Source organism: Melitaea cinxia, chromosome 18 (genome assembly GCF_905220565.1).
Source record: "Melitaea cinxia chromosome 18, ilMelCinx1.1, whole genome shotgun sequence".
NCBI classification, from domain to species: Eukaryota; Metazoa; Arthropoda; class Insecta; order Lepidoptera; family Nymphalidae; genus Melitaea; species Melitaea cinxia.
The window spans coordinates 15,657,206-15,678,427 of record NC_059411.1 but is presented as its reverse complement, the minus strand read 5'-3'; the positions used below and the strand labels follow the sequence as shown (position 1 = coordinate 15,678,427).

At 34.0% G+C, this 21,222-nt stretch overlaps 1 protein-coding gene across 1 annotated transcript; it reads left to right on the top strand.

Moving 5' to 3' along the window:
* The first annotated feature begins 346 nt into the window (after nt 1-346).
* On the top strand, nt 347-1,835 carry LOC123662156. The gene is made up of 3 exons (XM_045597040.1): nt 347-421; nt 1,136-1,309; nt 1,749-1,835. Exons 1-3 carry the CDS (start codon nt 353-355, stop codon nt 1,833-1,835), a joined length of 330 nt encoding a protein of 109 aa, XP_045452996.1. The 5' UTR covers nt 347-352.
* The last annotated feature ends 19,387 nt before the right edge of the window (nt 1,836-21,222 follow it).

Genomic DNA, 21,222 nt, shown 5'->3' with positions numbered 1-21,222 from the left:
ACATTCTAGAACTATAAAATAAAAAATATTCTCTCTAATCCGTTAAGATCAAACTAAAATGACTCTTATTCCGAATTAATCACTTAATCTGTACCACTGTAAATAAAATAAATTTGTAGAGTAGGTATATATGCCTGTTTTGATGAGATGTTGAACAAACAGACTAAACAAGTAAAATATAAAAAATCAAAAAAAAACGAAAGCAAATAACTTTATTAATAATTTATTGAATTAGTGAAACATACGGACATTTTTCTTTCTGAATGAAGTAATATGTATGTCGTTATGTTATTTTGCGATTCAAGTAATCCCGTGCTTGTAAATAAGCGCAGCGATTGCAGTCGTTTTCAAAATGTGCACAACTCTCGTACGGTGTCTGGTCGCACTTCTCTTCGTGTTAGCTGAAGTCTCGACGAGTCCTGTAAGACTATATCTTAATTATATATTTAATTTTTTTTCAATTTCTTTACTTAAAAAAATATAATTTATTGGTACACTAATAGAATAAACATTCGGATGATAACTGGTCCAAGATCAATAATAAATCGTAAGTTTATTAAAAATATACCCAAACCTGTACTGTGCGGCTATGGTACTAAAGAATATAGTATCTCTTCCCGTGGGTGTCGTAAGAGGCGACTAAGGGATAAGACAGTTCCGCTACCACCTTGGAATGTGGTGGCGGGATAACCATCCAACTGCTGGCTTTGAAATACACAGGCCGAAGACGGGCAGCAGCGTCTTCGGTGCGACAAAGCCAGCCCTGCGGTCACCAACCCGCCTGCCCAGCGTGGTGACTATGAGCAAAACACATGAGTTCACGTCATTTTTGGCGTAAAGTTGTGGAGGCCTATGTCCAGCAGTGGACTGTATAGGCTGTAATGATGACCCAATAACCAGAAGCTCAGACAAAAAGTTAATATTATTTCTTCTGTTTGATAAAAACGTATTAAAATATAAATGTATTTGAACATATTTGTGTTTTTATGTTTACACGATTCAAATAGCGGTCATTATCGTCGCTCTTTTGATTCGCCAATAACCTTACAGTATTACTTTATACCGGAAATCATATTTTATTTTCTAAGCAGTTGTTCGTCTCTATTTACCAAGTTTTTACATTAATCATCTTTAGCTATCACTAATCCAATCGGATCATCCGCCCCTGACGGCAGAGCTGAGCTCCAGGATGGCGGCGCACGCGTCCCGCTTGCAAGAGTCCAAGGATCCTCGGCTTCCAATACCAACTCCACAAGACCTGGAAGCCATCCGTAAGGTGGCACAGGTGCTCGTCATGCTTGGCGAACAGGTACTTGGATAGGGTATGTTGGTTTTAAGCTACAGTGACGTTGATTTGATATTATCCAACTATATTATTACTATGAAATGGAAGAATTTGTTTCACAGCTAGTGTCTTATAATATATCTTTTTTTTTTGTTTATTACGGAAAGGATATTATCTTTAAGGCGACAAAAACAATACAATAAACACTAATATTTGTATTAATCGGACTAATATTGAGATCTGAACGTATTGGATTATTTAAATAATTAAATTAGTTTACTGATTGATAGAAAGCTTCTATAGAACAGGCTTTAAAACGTAATAGGTACTATGACTTATAGTATAAGAGCTATCCTCCAACAAAATCTTCCAAAATATGCACTTTACCTCGTGATGTTTCATTTCACAGCTGTACACTGAATTTAATATAATATTAACTTTTAAATCTTTTTATTTACTTCAGGTGATACCAGCTCTGATAAACGGAGCAGGTCCTGAGAATGGAGGTTCAAAAACGGAGATCCCCTACGATATAGATGATAAGAATTAGATGTAATTATTTTTGTAATATATAGAGAATTTTTCATTTAAACACCATTATAATATTATGATTAGAAATGTAACGACGTATGGCTTGATGAAATATCTTAAGCTTTTGGTATAAAACTATTTTTTCAAGATCTTCAAAAACAATTTACTATTCGTGATACCGGTTTTGTTAAAATTAATAGAATTTTATTATAATTAATGGTTCTTAAAGATGTGGAGGTTTATAGCGACTTTCTTATTATATAGTAGATAATAAAGTATTGTCTGTTTAATTTCTATGGTTTTTTCTTTGATATTAGTTACATACAACGTTGACTAGCCCATTGGCACAGTTTCAAGTTTGCTTTCTAGTCTGAGTTTTGTAGGTTTGATGCCTTTTAAGCTTGGATATAATAAAAAGCTGTTATATCCCACTTCTGGACATAGGCCTCTTTCCCCGTGTAGGAGATGGATCAGAGCTTAATCCACCACGCTGCTCCAATGCGAGTTGGCGGATATATTTACTACTATATATACTGGCGGGATGATCGTAATCAGGTACATATGATAACAACCGAACGGCTTAACGTGTGACATAAACTCCCAGATCACTGCAAACATACATATGTATGGCCAATACAAATGTTTGTCATTTGCGGGGTGTTACAAATACATTATTTATGTGTGTATTTATAAAAATAAAAATGTAAGTATATTAGTCGTCTGTAACACATTACTATTACTATTACTATTACATTATTACACAAACATTAAGTTGCCTAAGTTAGGAACAGACGACCGTGTGTTTGTTTAGGATATTTATTTATTAATTTACTTCGTAATTTTTATAAGTGTGTGGTGTATACAATTACTACGATACGATACTTGGATACATTCACACTCCTCAACTCTTGTATAGTATTTCAAATTATAATATTTACTAGTACAAAGAGGTTGTAAGCTCAAATCAATCAATTTTGACGACATTCGTGACAAAATTTCTTGACTTTTTGAAATCAATTAATCATACATTTGAACTGAAATAATGCAATATTTTTATCATATTATCAAAAATTACAACACAATCTTCTTCATATCTTCTCCGTTCTATGTAACAGTAGCAGAATTTATTTATTTATTTATTTATTTATGTTTATTAGGAAGACATACAGTTTGATATACATTAAAAATAAAATTGAAGTGAAATACATTTACCAGTTAAGTTTTCACATAATAATAGCACAAATAATAGCAATTAGTACATTAATAAAAAAAGGCATACAAATTTCAACTCTAAGGGTCTAAATTTAGATATATATTTTCGTATACAAAATTAAAATGCCAATAAAATATGATTGAAAACAAAAAAAAAATGACAACAAAAAAAGTGACAGAATTCTAACAATAGCAGATATTAAGATTACAATTAAAATTAAAATATCTATATATCATCGAGAAATGACATTCGTCGTGATAGATTTAAATTTATTTATGTTAACATTAAACATGTCAATGTCACCAAACACATTGTCATGAGAGTTGCATGCACGATAAAGAAAAAAAAAAAATATTCCGCGCATATTCCGTTCTAATTACTTAATTGATATAACAATTGATATGATAAGCAATAGATTCCATATTTTTAAAAACAAAATAATAACAATAAATGCACGTTTTAATAAGATATTATTTTCCATTTGATTAAGTTTTATTCTTTGATAAATAACATTAAATTACAAAACTAATCTTTTGATAAAAAAAAAGAATTAATAAAAAACAAAATAACCATAAAAAAAATTAAAATATGTAATAATATAATAATTAAAATATATTATTAAAAGAACTCCCTTTATACAAGGTTCCGAAGATACTGGCAGCGTTCCACCCTTGAATAGCTAGACTAATTCTTGTCCGAAGTAACTGAAAAATATTTATAAATTCAATTTGTTATGTATCGCTTTATATTAGTAAAACTTAAATTACGTATTTGTTTTTAGTTTAGACGAAACCGCGAACTGTTAGGTCAACATTCAGTTGCAGTGACCGCAGCGCTAACGAATTTTCAAATAATGTATAATCTATCAATATGTTGCTTTAATTCGATGTGTAGTGTGTGAGTAAAACTTCTTTACGCACGCTTGACTCGGGGAGTAAGCTGGTGAATGCGTGACGAGAGCGTTACGAAAAGTGTGATCGGGCGAGGCGAACGGAAGTTGAGAGGGAGACATAAGTTAGTGAAGAAAGAGATAGACAGTTACGTTTCGCATATTACTTTAGGAGGTAAGGAAGTTTTACTTCAGTCATGTGGTCTAAAGCACTTACTATTCTAAGAAAAAATAAATCAAATGGTAAAATAACAAATCAAATAACAAATACGTAAAGAGGTCGTTCGTTCAATAGATTTTACTCCTCATTTTTTTTTCATACCGGGGCCTTATATGAAAATCGATTGTCAAGGAATTAACTCCAAAAACATTATGTTCGTTATTATCAGGACAAGATTTATAAAAACGAAATCTTACAAATCAATTTATTCTCAAAAAAAAAAAAAATATGTGCAATTAACACACGATAGAAGTGAAACTTATGTAAAGTAATAATAATAATAACAATAAAAATTCTTTATTGTACACCAAGAGTGAGCAAAATTACAAAAATAAAAACAGGAGATAAGTACTAAAGGCGGCCTTATCGCTAATGAACTATCTCTTCCAGGCAAAATGATAATAAAGACGTTTATTCACCAAGCATAAAAAACCAAAAGATTTCTTAAAGTCTAAATTTACCGAGATTTTAGAAAAAATGCTCGTGAAAAGATCGTAGACTCAGCTTATAGCTGCTTTTCAGTCCGCACCTTTACAAATGCTGCCAGCACAGGACGTTAGATTTACATTTAAAAACTAAATATAGTAACATATATAGCATTAACAAAGTATATGAAAATAGTAGCCGACAAGATATATTTTTCACCAAGAATATAAAATGGCGAGTAATGTATTCTTTCTCATTCTCACGCCGACTTAATCCTATATATTTGTGTTTGTTACTTTATCGTAACTCATTTTCGTTTCATCGAGTTTCAAATCAGGATTCTAAAAAAGTTTACTTCAAAAAATTATGGACGGTATGTTCGCCGCTTCAGCTAGTATAAATTATTTGGTTCTTTTGTCATAGGTCATTTTTAAATCTAATTTACCTTCATAGATACGTGACCTCTGGAGGTACAAATAATGAATTATGAACAAAGATGAATGCGAACGAGTATTTCAGAAGAACCTAATAAAGGTTAAGTCAACAATGATCCAAATGGTAAGGTTGATATTGAATATTGACTAGATGCCTGCCGCTGATTTACCCAGATCAATGCTTATAGCTACAATTTTACTATTGAAATAAACAAAGTCCTCTTGAAATAACCTGCTCAAAATTTAGAGAGAAAGAAGAATACAACGTAGGTAAAAAAAAATAGACAAGAAAATATTTGTTAGATCTCGATTAAATTTCCTTGAGACCACGTGACAATTTTCCTTTCCACAAACCAACCTTTCGATTAAAAAGAGTCATCGAAATCGGTCCACCTAGTAAAAAGTTCTGAGGTTCCTAACACACATAAAAAACACAGTCGAACCGATAGCGTTCTCCTTTCTGAAAGTCGGTTAGATAGACAGATTATTATCAATATTATAAAATAATAATGTAATAAGCGTGTTAACGAAAATTTATACGAACAATAAAGGCTGCAAGTGACCTATTAATAGTAATTACACAATATGTCGGTTCATTGTACATGATTGATTATTATCGAACAATCCAAGTATAATTGTCTGTATCACCTTGACCTGTGTAGGTAGTTGAACAAAGTCATCGTGTCCGGAAAAGCCTTCGAGCGTCATCTTCACTAGAGTCATTGGTGGATAATTCAGAAATATTAATAATAATTATGAATATGAATATATGCAAATTTGTATTAATAGTACGAGCAGACGGGCAACCGGAAAACATGTTTTAGGATCTTTATTATTAGCGAATATCCGCATAATGACAGACACGTTAAAACTTTGCAGTAAGAAAAATAAACAACATTTGACAGAGGAAATTAGAACGGAAGCGTGACCTAAAAGAAATAATGTTTCATTCAACTTAACTAAACATAATTTAGGATAAATTTGAGCTCTTGTTAAGTGCATTTTATTTTCGTTTACTAATAATAAATTTCTTCTTTTCTCCATCTTTAGTTCTCTCTCCTACTCTCCTTTCTCTTTAGAAATGCAACTTTTCAAAGACTCAAGTGTTGTTACAATTAACATTTGATGATCTTTACACTTAATTATTGCCTTTGTTCTTAATTATGATGATTTCCTTAAAGATGTCGTAGTAGCAACATCTTGGATGCAGTCGAACCAGCGCTATACAAGCTACAATCTATGATTATGACATTCTAAAGTATTTAGTCCAATAAAGAATTTATTTATTTATGTAATTTATTTATTTATTACTTCTTGCATATATATAATCAAACACTTTTACGTAGTAAAAAAAAAATAAAAAAAACAACAGTACAGAAATAAAATTAAACAAAAAGTAGTTACAATGACAGCATGCAAAGGCGGTCTTATTGCTTTAAGCAATCTCTTCCAGACAACCCCAGGTAAAAGGAGATCATAAGTAACAAAGTGCGAGATTATGGAAAAGTAGATAAATATAATAAGAATTTTATATACATAAAAACATATATACATACACATATAGAAAAATAAGATAAACATACAAAACCATGAAAAAGCTATGGGTTTAATCAGAATTTATTATTTATTATTATTATCTATATATTAATACGTGAAGCAAAAACTTTGTACACCCGTTTACAAAAATTGCGACGATGGAGAAGTATGAAATTTCGCACATTTATAGTTTATATACAGGAGTGCAGAATGCTATTTCTTTTAATTATGCATAAAAAATACATTAAATCAATAAAAAAAACATTACACTCACCACCATGTGTTTGACACACACGCATATACTCTTTTGTTTAATGTTTAAACTTATAATTTAAATTATTTAAGGTCGAATATCGACCACATCATGAGCAAATTAAATTAATCATTAAACTACACATAAAGCCTACTAAAATTATGTTTATAAAATTTAAATTTTCTTTTTCGACTGTTTTAACTTCAATCTATTTAAAACATTTCTAAAAATCAATACAGTTTGAATTTTAGTAAAGGTACGTGTCAAGGTTGCTGACCTTGTTATTTGTATTTGATATAACCATTTATTATTGGCATCTCTTGCAGCTATTTAAAGCTATGGATTTAATCACGATTTTCCAATTATTTATGCTATTGTGGGTTCGCCTCTTTTATGTTTGTTTACTCATGTTTTATTAATTTATCCGAGAATTACATGCAGCTGAAATTTAAAAAAAAAACTAGTGTGCTTGTGTGATGAATTTTATTTAATCGGTTATGAATATTGTATATGTGTGTGTATTTTGATATAAATATCCTATGTTTTATTATTTTCCTATGTTTACTTTTGTTTTTTTTTTCTCTGTTTCTTCATTAATTGTGATCTGTTTGATTATATGGACTTTGTCTAAATTAAAATTATTATTATTATTATTATTAGACCACACGAGTGAAGTAAAACTTTCTATCTTTGCTAACTTATATCTCCCATTTGCCTTTCCCGATCACACTTTTTGTAACGCTCTCGTCACGCTTTTACCAGCTTACTCTCCAAGTGAAGAGTGCGTGAAGAAGTTTTACTTCAAAAACGTTTATTAAATAAAAATAACAAAAGATATTACTTGTCTGCATTGTGTATAACATTGATTTAAAATAGAATTCGATTACATATCTAGACTTCATATTCAAAATTAGGTTCTGCTGCACTTTTAAAATAAAACGCACATTTTCAAAAGTATTGAATAAATAATAAAGTTTGGACATCAACAAATGTATCAGGGTATGACAGGATTACCGTCGAAATGCTGCAGGCTGGACATGGCATAGTGGCTAGCCAGCTGTACCGCCTTTTCAATTTGTGCTGGCGAAATGGGCAAGTACCGGGAGACTGGTGCAAAGCCGTAATCGTTCCATTGTACAAGGGAAAAGGATCACGGCAGGACTGCAGGAATTACCGCGGTATAAGCCTCCTCAGCGTCGTCGGTAAATTGTAAGCAGAAGTGTTGATTGAGAGGATTGTGAATGAAACAGACGATAAAGTATGGGATGTAAAAGCGGGATTTAGAAAGGGAATGGGATGTGCGGATCAGGTCTTTTCTTTGCGGTGAAAAGTCTATTGCGCGTTCGTAGATTTAGACAAGGCCTGTGACAGAGTGGTGAGAAATGAATTGTGGTCAGCATTGTCCGTGAATGGTGTGAGCAGTGTCCTCATACGAGCATTGCAATCTCTTTATAGAGATTCTAGTGATTGTGTGAGGATAAATGGGGCATACACTGAATGGTTTAATATCGACAAAGGTTTTAGACAGGGATGTGTAGCGTCACCGTGGCTGTTTAATCTGTTCATGGACAATTGTTTGACAGATTTAAAAGAGAATGAAAATGGGTTGAGAATGAATGATTTACTCGTCAAATGTCTTCTCTATGCTGATGATCAAGTATTACTTGCGTCTTCGCCCGAGGAGTTGCAGGAGATGGTAACTGATATGAGAACAGCTTTTGTAAGAAAGGGAATGAAGATGAATGTAAAGAAGACGAAAGTGATGGTGTTTGAAAGAGATGAGGCAGTGACAGACTGCAATATCGTGATTGGAGATGAACAAATTGAACAGGTGAATGAGTTTGTGTATCTGGGTTCAAAGTTTACAAGAGGTGGAAAGTGTGAGAGTGATATTGAAAGAAGGGTGAATGCAGGAAACAGGATGAATGGAGCTTTGCACTCCTTTATGAGCAGTCGGGAGGTGTCTAACCTGAGTGTCTATTTCGTCGACTGTGTATCATATAGTGGCGGTACCACCTGAACGTCAAATGGTAGGGACTTACGTGAAGCTCATAGATTAACACTGTAAATAGCTATTTATTAAATAAAAATTACAATTATTTATTACGTCTTTATACAAAAACATCAAGGAGTTGGGGTTTTTTCAAATTTTTCAATATTCTGTCTCGCCGCCTTTGTATCGTGTAGTGGTGGTACCACCTAAACGTCAAGTGGTAGATGAACTCCAGAACACTGATCGCTGTTATCCCCACCACGAACACGCACTGACTGCTAATAACAGCTGTAATGTTTCAAAAATATTTTTTATAGAATTCGTTAACATAGATGAAATACAATATTTATTCAAAATACTAGGAAATTTTCATGGAAATCAATATTATAAAATTAATTTTAATAATAAATATTATTTACTTAAATATGTTTCACATATTTTTTGCAATACAAATATTTTATATCTGTACCGAAAAATGAAAAATAAAAAAATAACTTTTACTATAACTTATTTTTTTTTTTAATTAATGAAGGAGTTTTATAATATATTAAAAATTCAGTCAGACCAAATACCTACCAACAATCTCGTACCAACGCAAGCCGGGCTCCACCAGGTAGAGATGCTGGTTCTCCTTACCGAACGAGATCGTAATTACCGTTCTATTCGTTACATCCAGTCCTTTACTGTTAACATGTAAATAAAAACTTAATAATAATAATAGTTCTCTTTTGTCCAGAATGCCTAAATTATACAATCAGTTCTACAGGTTTTATGATTTAGATATAATGCACAGTGACATAGAAATTTAAGTCACTTGTCTCTGAATATAATTATGTCGGTTTAATAACTGACATTTTTTTTCTTTGGTGTTTTTTTTTTCTTTTTCTTTTTAATGAATACTTCTTGCACTATTTGCCTCGTTATATGAAACACTTACTCATGACCATGGGTTGACTGGAAGAAATCTCTTTCAGAGATAAGTCCACCTTTGCCATAAACCTTACTATTATTTTATGTTTCTATGTGTGTATTTTTGAGTGCAATAAAGTATAAAAATTAATTCATATGATTTATGCATTTTTTTTTCATGTAAGACCCCCGGTATGAAAAAAATATGAGGAATAAAATCTACTTAACGAATGTCCTCGTTACGTTTTTGTTAACGCCATCTATTGTCATCAGATGGACGCCATCTATCGGAAACCAATAGAGTTCCGATAGATGGCGCTATTTAATTTACTTACATTTGATATGGTATAAATCTTTTTCTTAGACTAGTAGTAGTTTGTGCCTATTTAGACAGTCGATCTGTAAGAGTAAACTCCGGTCATGCGTCGAAGCTGAGACATACTTTTTTTTTCCTTTTTGTTCTTTCAATCTTAATATTAATCAATCTCCTTTCTTTTTATTTAGTTTTAAGTCGTTTTTTAACCGACTTCCAAAAAAGGAGGAGGTTCTCAATTCGACTGTATTTTTTTTTTTTTTTTTTTTTTTTTTTTTTTATGTATGTTACATCAGAACTTTTGACCAGGTAGACCGATTTCGACAAATTTTGTTTTAATCGAAAGGTGGTGTGTGCCGATTGGTCCCATTTAAATTTATTTGAGATCTAACAACTACTTTTCGAATTATATCTAATAATGCGTTTTTACTTGACGCTTTTTTCGTCGACCTACGTTGTATTATACCACATAACTTTCTACTGGGTGTACCGATTTTGATAATTCTTTTTTTATTGGAAAGGGGATATCCCTAGTTTGGTACCATGATAAGGAAACCAGGATCTGATGATGGGATCCCAGAGAAATCGAGAGAAACTCTTGAAAATCCGCAATAACTTTTTACTGGGTGTATCGATTTTGATAATTTTTACTTTAATCGAAAGCTGATGTTTATCATGTGGTCACATATAAATTTTATCGAGATCTGATAACCACTTTTTGATTAATCTTTGATAACGCGTATTTACTTGACATTATTTTCGTCACCTTACGTTGTATTATACCTCATAACTTTTTACTTGGTGCACCGATTTTGACGTTTTTTATATAAATTAAAAGCTACTATTCGTCACGTGGTCCCATTCAAATTTAATTGAGATTTGATTAGTAATTTGTGAGTTATATCTAATATTGCGTATTTAGTTGACGGTTTTTTCGTCACCCTACGTTGTATTATACGTTATATCTTTTTACTGAGTGCACTGTTTTTGATCTTTTTTGTATAAATCAAAAGCAAATACTTGTCATGTCGTCCGTTTTAAATATGATTGAGATATAATGAGCAATTTTTGAGTAATCTTTGATGACACGTAGGGTCATTGCGCCTGTTCGCGTCCACTTAGTGCAGTTGGCAAGTTTGAAGAAGAAAATAAAAATTTCACCGCACTAATTTCTATGAAAAATTTATTTACTGTGTTCATTATATAGTCTATTTAAAAATTAATTTTCAGTTTTGTTCGAAACATCTTGTTATTATTTTATTTAAAGACAAACATTAGAATTAGGTGATTTACCCAGTTTGCGTCCATAAAATCCAATTTGCGTCCACCCGCTGGACCACTTCGCGTCCACTCGCTTAGAAAAGGAATAAAGAGGTGATATTTTTATGATAATGTAAAGAGAGATTGGATTTTAATAATTTATTTATTGAAGAATTATAGTTATTTCAAAATCAACATATTAACATTAATAAATCACTATAAAGAAAATAAAACACCTATTTATTCTTCTAAACATTGATAGAACTTAAAATTTAAAAACAAGTTAGGTACCTATGTAGTAAGTAAATAGTAATTCTACCTTTAAAATTCAACAATTATTTGTTCTGTGAATTTTAAAGGAATGTAAGCAAGCTAAAGATCACCCTGCAATTACAATCACAGCAGCCTTTCGCAGTCCACTACTGGACATAGGCCTCGACAAGTTCACTCCTGTGTTTTGCCGGTAGTCACGACGCTGGGCAGACGGGTACTCTGAAGATGTACTCCTGGGCAGACGGGTTGGTGACCGCAGGGCTGGCATTGTCGTACCGAAGATGCTGCTGCCCGTCTTCGGCTTGTGTATTTCAAAGCCAGCAGTTGGATGGTTATCCCGCCCTCGGTCGGCTTTTTAAGTTCCGAGGTAGTAGTGGAACTGTGTTATCCCTTAGTCGCCTCTTAGGACACTCATGGGAAGAGAGGGGGTGGCTATATTCTTTGATGCCGTGAGCACACAGTACCACAAAGATCAGCCTTGATTAATAATAATTATGGAAACAAAATACGAGGTGGACACATATCTCTATTCGCATTAAATATTAATAATACCGTTATGTTTTCTTCTTCGTTACTTGGTTTTATTTGATACTAGCTGTGCTCGCGACTTCATCCGCGTGGAATTAAAAAACAAATATTGTTCTGTTCGTAGAATTACAAAATAAATAAATTTCTAAAATAAAAGTAGCCTAAGTTACTCCTTATTACATTAGCTATCTCCCAGTGAAAGTTCCGTCAAAATCAGTCCAGTCGTTTCAGTGATTAGCCGGAGCAAACAGACAGACAGACAGACAAAAATTCTAAAAAATGTTATTTTGGTATATGTACCGTGTATAAATCAATATGCATTTAGTAAAAAGCTGTTACTTTAATATTACAAACAGACACTCCAATTTTATTTGTGTAGATAAGTTTTGTACCCTCTTGGTCTGCACCCACTGATTTTGTCCAATATCGGAATACCATATTTTTTGCATAGGTGCTTGTCTTACCGATTTCTTCTTCTCTTGAATGTCATGCAAAACTTCCCTTAAATCTTCCTCTGTGTATGTTCTTTTTTCCTTCTTCTTTCTTATCTGCAAAGAACTCATCTTAAACAGAAAAAAAAATATTGCATTCAAAGTAGAATAGGTATTAAACTTGTAGTTATTAGTTTTATGTGTTAAACTTAAAAAATTAATTTAAGAAATGGACGCGATTTAGTTTTATTATTAATCCCTTTAGGTATAGTTTGCGTCCATTGCGGACGCAAAGTGGAAGTTTTATAAATTCGGTGTAGTAGTTCGCGTCCACCTTATTTTAACTTTTAACTATAAAAAAATAAGCAAATTCATAATTATTATTATTCCTTTTATCATAACCAACGCCTAGAAACAGCTATGTATCCAAAATAGACATAAAACAATAAAAGACTTACCTTCAAACGAACCGCTGCCCACTATTTTCTTCTCATTATTCCGTGCCTTCGCGCTCTCTTGTTGAACAGCCCTCAATTATTATTTTTTTTTACCCAGGATTGCTTGGACGCCCGGAACTTTTGTCTATGCGTGCGTGCCTCTTATACATTGAGGTATTGCCGGTAATTACTTTTCGACTTATTGGTGTCTTAGTATTCTTAATTTCGAGACTTTTCAAAGTGAGATCCGTAAAATGGACGCGAATTGGGCGATGGACGCGAACAGGCGCAATGACCCTATTTACATGACGATGTTAAGACGACTGTGGTCATGTTCAATACTTTGCCACAACGCCATCTATCAAAATGTAATGAAATTACTTCGTTCACTATCGATCAAATTACAATATTCCACTAGAGTAGAGAGTAGCCGTTTATTCGTTATAAATATATTTGAGCTTTTAATTTTTGAGTTATCGCTAATACTGGGTATTTACTTGGCTATTTTACGTCGACTAACGTTATATTAACCTCATTACTATTTTACTGGGTGGACCGATATCGATGATTCTTTTTTTAATCGATAGGTGGTGCTTGTCATGTGGTCCCATTTAAATATAATTGAGATTTGACTCGAACTTTTTGAGCTATATCTGATATGGCGTATTTACTTGACTGTTTTTGGAGTTTTCTCCTTAAGAATCGATTTTCATTTAAGGCCCCGGAATGAAAAAATTGAACAGTAAAATCTACTGAACGAATGACCTTGTTAGAGATGGCGTTCAGACGTTTTCTAATAACGCAATTAGGTTCCGATAGATGGCGTTATTGCATTCATTTATTTACAATTTGATATAGTAATAATATATTTCTTAGACTAGTAAGCCTTTTTGTGCCTATTTAGACAGTTGATCTGAAGGGGTAAACTCCAGTCGTGCATCGGAGCTGTGTGAAAACATGAACATTACATATTTTTAATAAAAAAGACATAAACCGTAATTCAATATAAATCCGCTTCAACTAAAAAACCCGCCGTAATAAGCGATGTCAGCGCTTCGCGCGAATCGACGACGGGCCTTTTATGAAATTTCTGCCTACAATCGCTAACAAAATGTTAGAAATAACAGTAGAACATTATATAATTCTACAATTTTATAATGTCGCGTTATATGGAATACGAACAAAGTATTACTATTTTTTCGTCGATCTACGTTGTATTATTCTACTCTTCGATGTAATTGAAGTCGGTTTTTTTTTCGTTTGTTCCTAATATGTAGTCGTATTCGCCTATAATTGGGGAGGTACTTTTAACTATTCATTATTTTTTTATGTAAGTGTTGTTTATGTACATTCCGTTGGTGTTTAAAAAAACCTAAAACCTTACAAGAACGCATTGAGGAACAAGTCCCGCGAGAGCGGCGCGGCCACGACGCTCGCGGAGTAGAGCCGCCGCGCGCAGCTGGCGCGGCAGTGCGGGCACGACACCGAGTCCTGCTGCTCTTCGCTCAGGCTCTCGTGCACGCGGTCTCCCGGGTACAGGAACGCGAACTTTTCTGGACACGATCAATACTTACAGCAACAACATACTTCAGCAATTCATCATTTCATCCTCCACAAGTTCACGCCAAAAATGACGTGAACTCATGTGTTTTGCCCATAGTCACCACGCTGGGCCAGCGGGTTGGTGACCGCAGGGCAGGCAAACAGCGAAGAAGCTGCTGCCCGTCTTCAGCCTGTGTATTTCAAAGCCAGCAGTTGGATGGTTATCCCGCCATCGCTAGGCTTTTTAAGTTCCAAGGTAGTAGTGGAACTGTGTTATCCCTTAGTCGCCTCTTACGACACCCACGGGGAGAGAGGGGGTGGCTATATTCTTCATTGCCGTTACCACACAGCATACTTCAGCAATTACTATACTTTTATTATTTAATGTAAAACTTATACTAATGTTAACTAATAGTGGACACAACGACGACCGGACTAGAGTAATATAGGGGGAAAGGCATGTTTCTTAAATTTAAAAATATAGTGAGATTTGTAATTCAAGACTTAGATAAATTAACTTTCCGGAAGAAACGATAAATTTGTGTGATAGGTATTGTAATAATCCCGAGCATAAGTCCAGTATTGACAAAATATGTGACACTGTAATGAGCGTTATATCTGATTCTGCCTCAGCGATGTATCGCAACAAATGTCAATCCCAGAAGCTATAACACAGACTTGCACGACTTAGATTTCAAATTTAAGTGGAAGAAGGAAAGCCGCGTGCTGAAAAAATTTATGTAGAAATGTTAGAAATAGGAAATATTTTAAGAAAAAATGAAATTGCTGTCAAGACAAAAGACAAGACAAGAACAAATAAAAATGGATGTCATAGCATCTGACTTATCAGGATTTTTTTTCGTAAAATACAAATAAGAACGTATCTGCCTCGTATGCTGCGAGAGTATGAGCAACTACAGCTCCAAAAATACTTGACAGTATGCTTAGCGGTTAACTCGTAGTATGAAAAACTTCACAATGTTCAATTCGGGTTTAGGTCCTATGTTTCTACAGAAACTGCTATTTTTCGTCTTAAGCATGATGTCAGTTAAAGAGACACTAAGAGGAAAACTCAATTATATGCGGACTTTCTGGACTTCTTCAAGGCCTTTGATCTGATAAATTATGAGCTCCTATGGAAGAAACTGATAGGTATGAGAGCTGAATATACCAAACTGTTTAAACTTTGGTATAGACATAAAAATCAGTTTAGGTGGGCGGGAGCCTTGTTGGATGAGTATACCCTTATGTGTGGTGTGAGGCAAAGTGGACTTAGTTCCCCCACCCTTTTAATCTTAACGAATTATTGAGCTGAATAAGAGGCTCAGCAGCGTTCATGTGGAATGTTATATTAATAGGCAACGCGTCAATAACTTGAGTTACATTGGCGACATGCTTCTGCGCAAAGGGGGGGTTAAGGAAATTGATAGGGATTTGTGAGGTCGTATGCGGAGGCCCATGGCTTGGTTTTCAATGCCATAAAAACTGAAATCCTCGCGATTAAGGCTGGTTAGTGGCTGTGGATTAGCTACACGCATCGAGCTTACAGTGCACTACGTGTGCAGTATAAAAATGTATGAGAACATCCGTGGCAGCTCACAATCCAGCGCCCACAGCGCGTTAGAACTACACACAGCAAGCGCACCAGTACCCTTGTGCTTGTGCAGGCAAGGCACGTGCCGCAGCGAGCAGGCGCGCGGCGGCTGGCGGCGCAGCGCCTGCAGCGCGTGCGGCGCGCAGCCGCACAGCGCCAGCGCGGCGCGCGCGCGGCACGCCGCCACGCAGCGCGACCACAGCGGGGGCTCCGAGCGGGCGCCGCGCCGCACGGAGCAGCCCAGCTGGCGGGCAGGGGCTCAGTGCTGCTGTTTTTTTTTTAAATTCTAGACCTCCAACATGTGTGATCGGAGACTGTATTTGCTAGCTACTCTAACTACTAAAAATTTGGAATGCCCTTCCGGCTTCCGTTTTTCCAACGAACTATAACTTGGGTATCTTTAAATCAAGAGTGAATAAGCATCTTCTAGGCAAGCGTGCACCACCTTAGGCTACATCTTCACTTGCCTTCAGGTGAGATCGCAGTCAAGCGCTAGTCTATATATTAAAAAAAAAAAAAAAAAAAAAACTCTTTCATACCAGTTCTCGCTTTCATGCCTCTCGTACTTCCATGCATACTTTTTCTTTCTCACATTCATCATCTTTCTCACACAGGGTGGGTTCCCACTAGTTTAAAGGCCTAACTTTGATTCAGTGCTGCTGTTGGGGTTGAGGCCGAGGTCGCCGGTGGACATGTTGAAGATGAGAACCCCTCTCACAGTGCGGGCTGTCTCAGCAGTACTGCTGTCCATATCTGACCCTCGGGCCTTACTATCGGTGCTGCTAGTATACTATTGCTATAATTATTATAAGTATCATTTCCTTCAGTACCTTTGTAGATTTAGGCAGCTGTTGAAAATATCTTGCTGGAAAATCTATGGAATCTATGGGAATCGAGTAATGTTTCCGTTGTGCGTAAAGCAGCAAGAGCGTAACTCTCGGTGCTAGTGTACTGCTAATGAACTTTATTGACGACATAGCTAGAAATATCTATATGTAAGCTGTATATAATAGATAGCTATATGTAAATCTGGAATAGTCCGACGGGGAACGTATCCTCAAGAATTGCAACAACCTCACAAGGTCGCAGCCAAATGATACTGAGCTCGGTCACTATTGCAGTCTCCTGGTGTTGCAGAAGCTTTAGCTACGATAGGCGCTTACTATCAGACGATCCGTATTCTTGTTTGCCAGCCTGATACGTAAAAATCTTATCCTTACCCATTCATCTTTGTAGCCTAGTAGAGTTCTAGCAGCATCTTGTATATGTGCGCTTAATTTTAACGTCACTAAGGAATTTCGGCTGGCTGTATAAGACCGAGTAATACCGGTTTTTATCAGGGGAAACTGGTATCCGTCGAACAGTAACACCTAGAAATAGAAAAATAGTCAAATTTCAGAAAATATTGTATTTCTTTTTTTAATAACTCTTACAGTTGATGGTTTAATTTCATATTTTAATATTATACCTGTTTACTAAACGTTTGACGAGATGTTAACAGTAAATGAAATGCCAATACCATAAACTTTGAAAGATATTTGTTAATGCTGTAATGTAATGTAAAACAGTTAAAATATCCTCGTATTGAGAAAAATAAAATACTAAAAATTCTGGAAGAGTATATTTAGTGTTGTTTTTTTCTATCACCAAAGTCATAGAATTGAATCATAACAAGAAATAAATACAAAACCTCAACTCCATCGCCAATACGTCTGACATGAGCGAAGTCGTCAGGGTTCTCTCTCACGACAACCGACAGACCGGCGTCGTTGCCCACCACATTGACTCTACGAGGTGGATTATTAATATCTATTCTGCTGTGAAGGAGTGAAAGTCATTGTTATAAGGCTGAATAGTTTGATTTCTCGGTTAATAACTAAATTTTAGAGTTTGAATATTGAGAGATACAAAATTAAAAGTTAATGAAAATAGAGAGCGTTATAGATTAATATCCATTCCTTCTTCTCAGCTACGGGATTATAGTTTTTGCAGTTCAGGTTACTTTAGTTATAAAGAGAAATAAGCCCTATTAATAACATTCTTGCTGTGTGGTTACGGCAGTGAAGAATATAGCCACCCCCTCTCTTCCCATGGGTGTCGTAAGAGGCGACTAAGGGATAATACAGTTCCATTACCACCTTTAAACTTAAAAATCCGACCGATGGCGGGATAACCATCCAACTGCAGTACACAGGTCGAAGACGGACAGCAGCGTCTTCGGTGCGACAAAGCCAGTCCTGCGGTCACCAACCCGCCTGCCCAGCGTGGTAACTATGGACAACACACATGAGAACTTGTGGAGACCTACGTCCAGCAGTGGACTGCGATAGGCTGAAGTAAGTGAGTGGGTGAATAATATTCAGTCCAATAGGAATTGTGTGGTGAGCATATACCAGCAAATCTAAAGTTTTGAAGATTGAAAACTATTTAATGGCAGAATAGGAGAGTATAATATATATATATATATATATATATATATATATATATATATATATATATATATATATATATATATATATATATATATATATATATAGGATATATATGGAGGAATAGGGATTATTCATATTTATAAAAGTTACCTGTATCTAGAGTTGAAAATGCAACAAAAACCGGTGTTAGATAGTCTTGTAGCAAAGAGATGCAGACATTTGAACCGCTGCGCTCGCCAACTGCATCGCTCCAACATGAGTTCACATTTTGGAGACAACTAGAAGTTATATAAAATGTAAAATGGGGATACTACTGGGGTTTTGTGGATTATTTATTTATATAGACAGACATTCACCTTATACATAATATTAGTCACATTTGTCTCGTGAGCGACTTCTTCAAGATATTTCGTGAAATGATAGTTGTACGGTACGTCGCTTGGCGTCTGCAGCGCACCGAACGCTAGTAGGTTCTCCTTGATTTCTTCTAGAGTAAAAATGTTGTTTTTATCTAAGGAATACCTAGAATAAATCCAACAATCTAATTATGTAACCTACATTCATTACTGTGATACAATTTCGCAAACAAAATTCGTTTTCTTACTGGTCATATATTACCTAAACTCAAACAATACTATTTTTTTTTAAATAATATAACAAGTATTTTAAAAATAAAATAAGTAGCCTTTTAGCTTGAGCGCCTAATTTATTTTCATAGCACAAGTTTTAACTGTATAAAAATAGTCATTGCTTTAATAAATTTTTCAGGCGTATGTCAAAATTTTTTACTTTAATAATGATATAAATTTCGATCTAAATTATTAACAAACTATATAGTATATTTATATATCTCCCATAATATAGAAACTATTACGCTTATGTATGTAACGAAAAGAGATATATTTAGAGAAACTTACAAATGTTTCGCATAGTCATGTAAAGCGGATCGACTAATGACGTTGTGGCTGCAAATAGCGACAGCGGGGAAGTCAATATCTTGCACGGGGTTTTGATCTAACTGTAGACTAACCATCAGTCGAGGACGATAGTACGACGAGTGGATATTCCATGTGATCAAAATTAATCCACATGTCATTGTTATCAGAAGCAAAGCCATGTAGAAAAACCTATATATTATAGACCATAGTGATTAAGTTAGATTTTAAACTATTTTGTTGTTGTTTAAACTTACGGCTTAAAAAGAATATGTTTACGATCAAAGATCAAATCTCCTGTTATAATAATTAATAATTAGTTAAATATTTCTTTAAAATAATATGATATCATAATTATTTAATTGAAAACATTGAAAACAAAAAAGAAATTAATAAAAATTAATAGTTTTTTTTTTGCACCTTGTATTATATTATGCAGCATTATATTTCAAATATTACCTTATTATATTCGAATTCTTTCTATCGAGAACAAATCCAAGACCTTCGACGGAACAGTTCCTCAAGAACTCCACCATTGCCTCATGAAAACTCCTCCTCAACCGTACTTCAATATTTGAAACTTCATTCAGACCAAACTTCATAGGTCTGGTTAAGTTCAAAACTGGTTTTTTAACATTTTTCGACCACACGTCAGGGTCGACAGTCCGCATGGTGGTATATTAGAAATGAAATTTATTTGTCGATAGAGTTTAGTAGTTTCGTGACTGAAGCAATTAAATTAATAATTTTATGGCGACAAAGTTCTCATATATACTAACAATAAATCAGTCAAAGCCATAATTAAGTGAGAATTATAAAAAAAAAAAAAAATATTTTATGGATATTAATTATCTATACAAATAAATAAAATTGGAGTTTCTGTTTGTAATATTAAAATAACCGCTTTTTACTAAATGCATATGGATGTACACGGTACATATACCTAAATAACCTTTTTTTAAATTTTTGTCTGTCTGTTTGTTCCGGCTAATCTCTGAAACGGCTGGACCGATTTTGATGGGGCTTTCACTGGCAGATAGCTGATGTAGTAAGGAGTAACATAGGCTACTTTTATTTTAGAAATTTATTAATTTTATATCTCTACGAACTGAACAATATTTTTTTTTGTTAAATGACTTATTTATTTTTTATTATAAACTTCATGGGAATTTTAAAATAAATACAAAAGATATTGTGTGGTAACTCTTATATTTTGTCAAATTACACATTTACACTTTCGAACATTGAATATAATCTTGATTTTTTTTTTATACACAAATATATCGATTTAACAATATCATTATTTTACTCCATTTTAAAAAGATATTTTTGTTTATATTGCGAAATGTTTTTTTTTTTTTATTAATTGATATTTCAAGTATCACTAAGTATATAATGTAAAAATATAGTTTTTGTACAATATAGTTATATTCAATATATACAAGATTTACATCAATACTGATCAGGTATTTCGGTCGTAAATGTAAAAATGTGTCATAAAATACAAACTTCATTGTATGAAGGTCAATTCACATTGGTAACTTAAAACTAACACACCTTTGGCGTCGTTAAAGTAACAATAAATAAAATCAACAATTTGCTTACAAATGTACTAGCTTAATAAAAATCATTGGTCGGTTCGAAAAAATCAATAGTACGTGACGATATATCGCTTACAATAGCTCTAGATAGCGCTACACAACTCGATGATATAAATATAATAGCAAAGTTTCATTTGTTTGTAGTAAAATTGGTTCATTGCAAAATATTGTAATACTTATGCGTTCG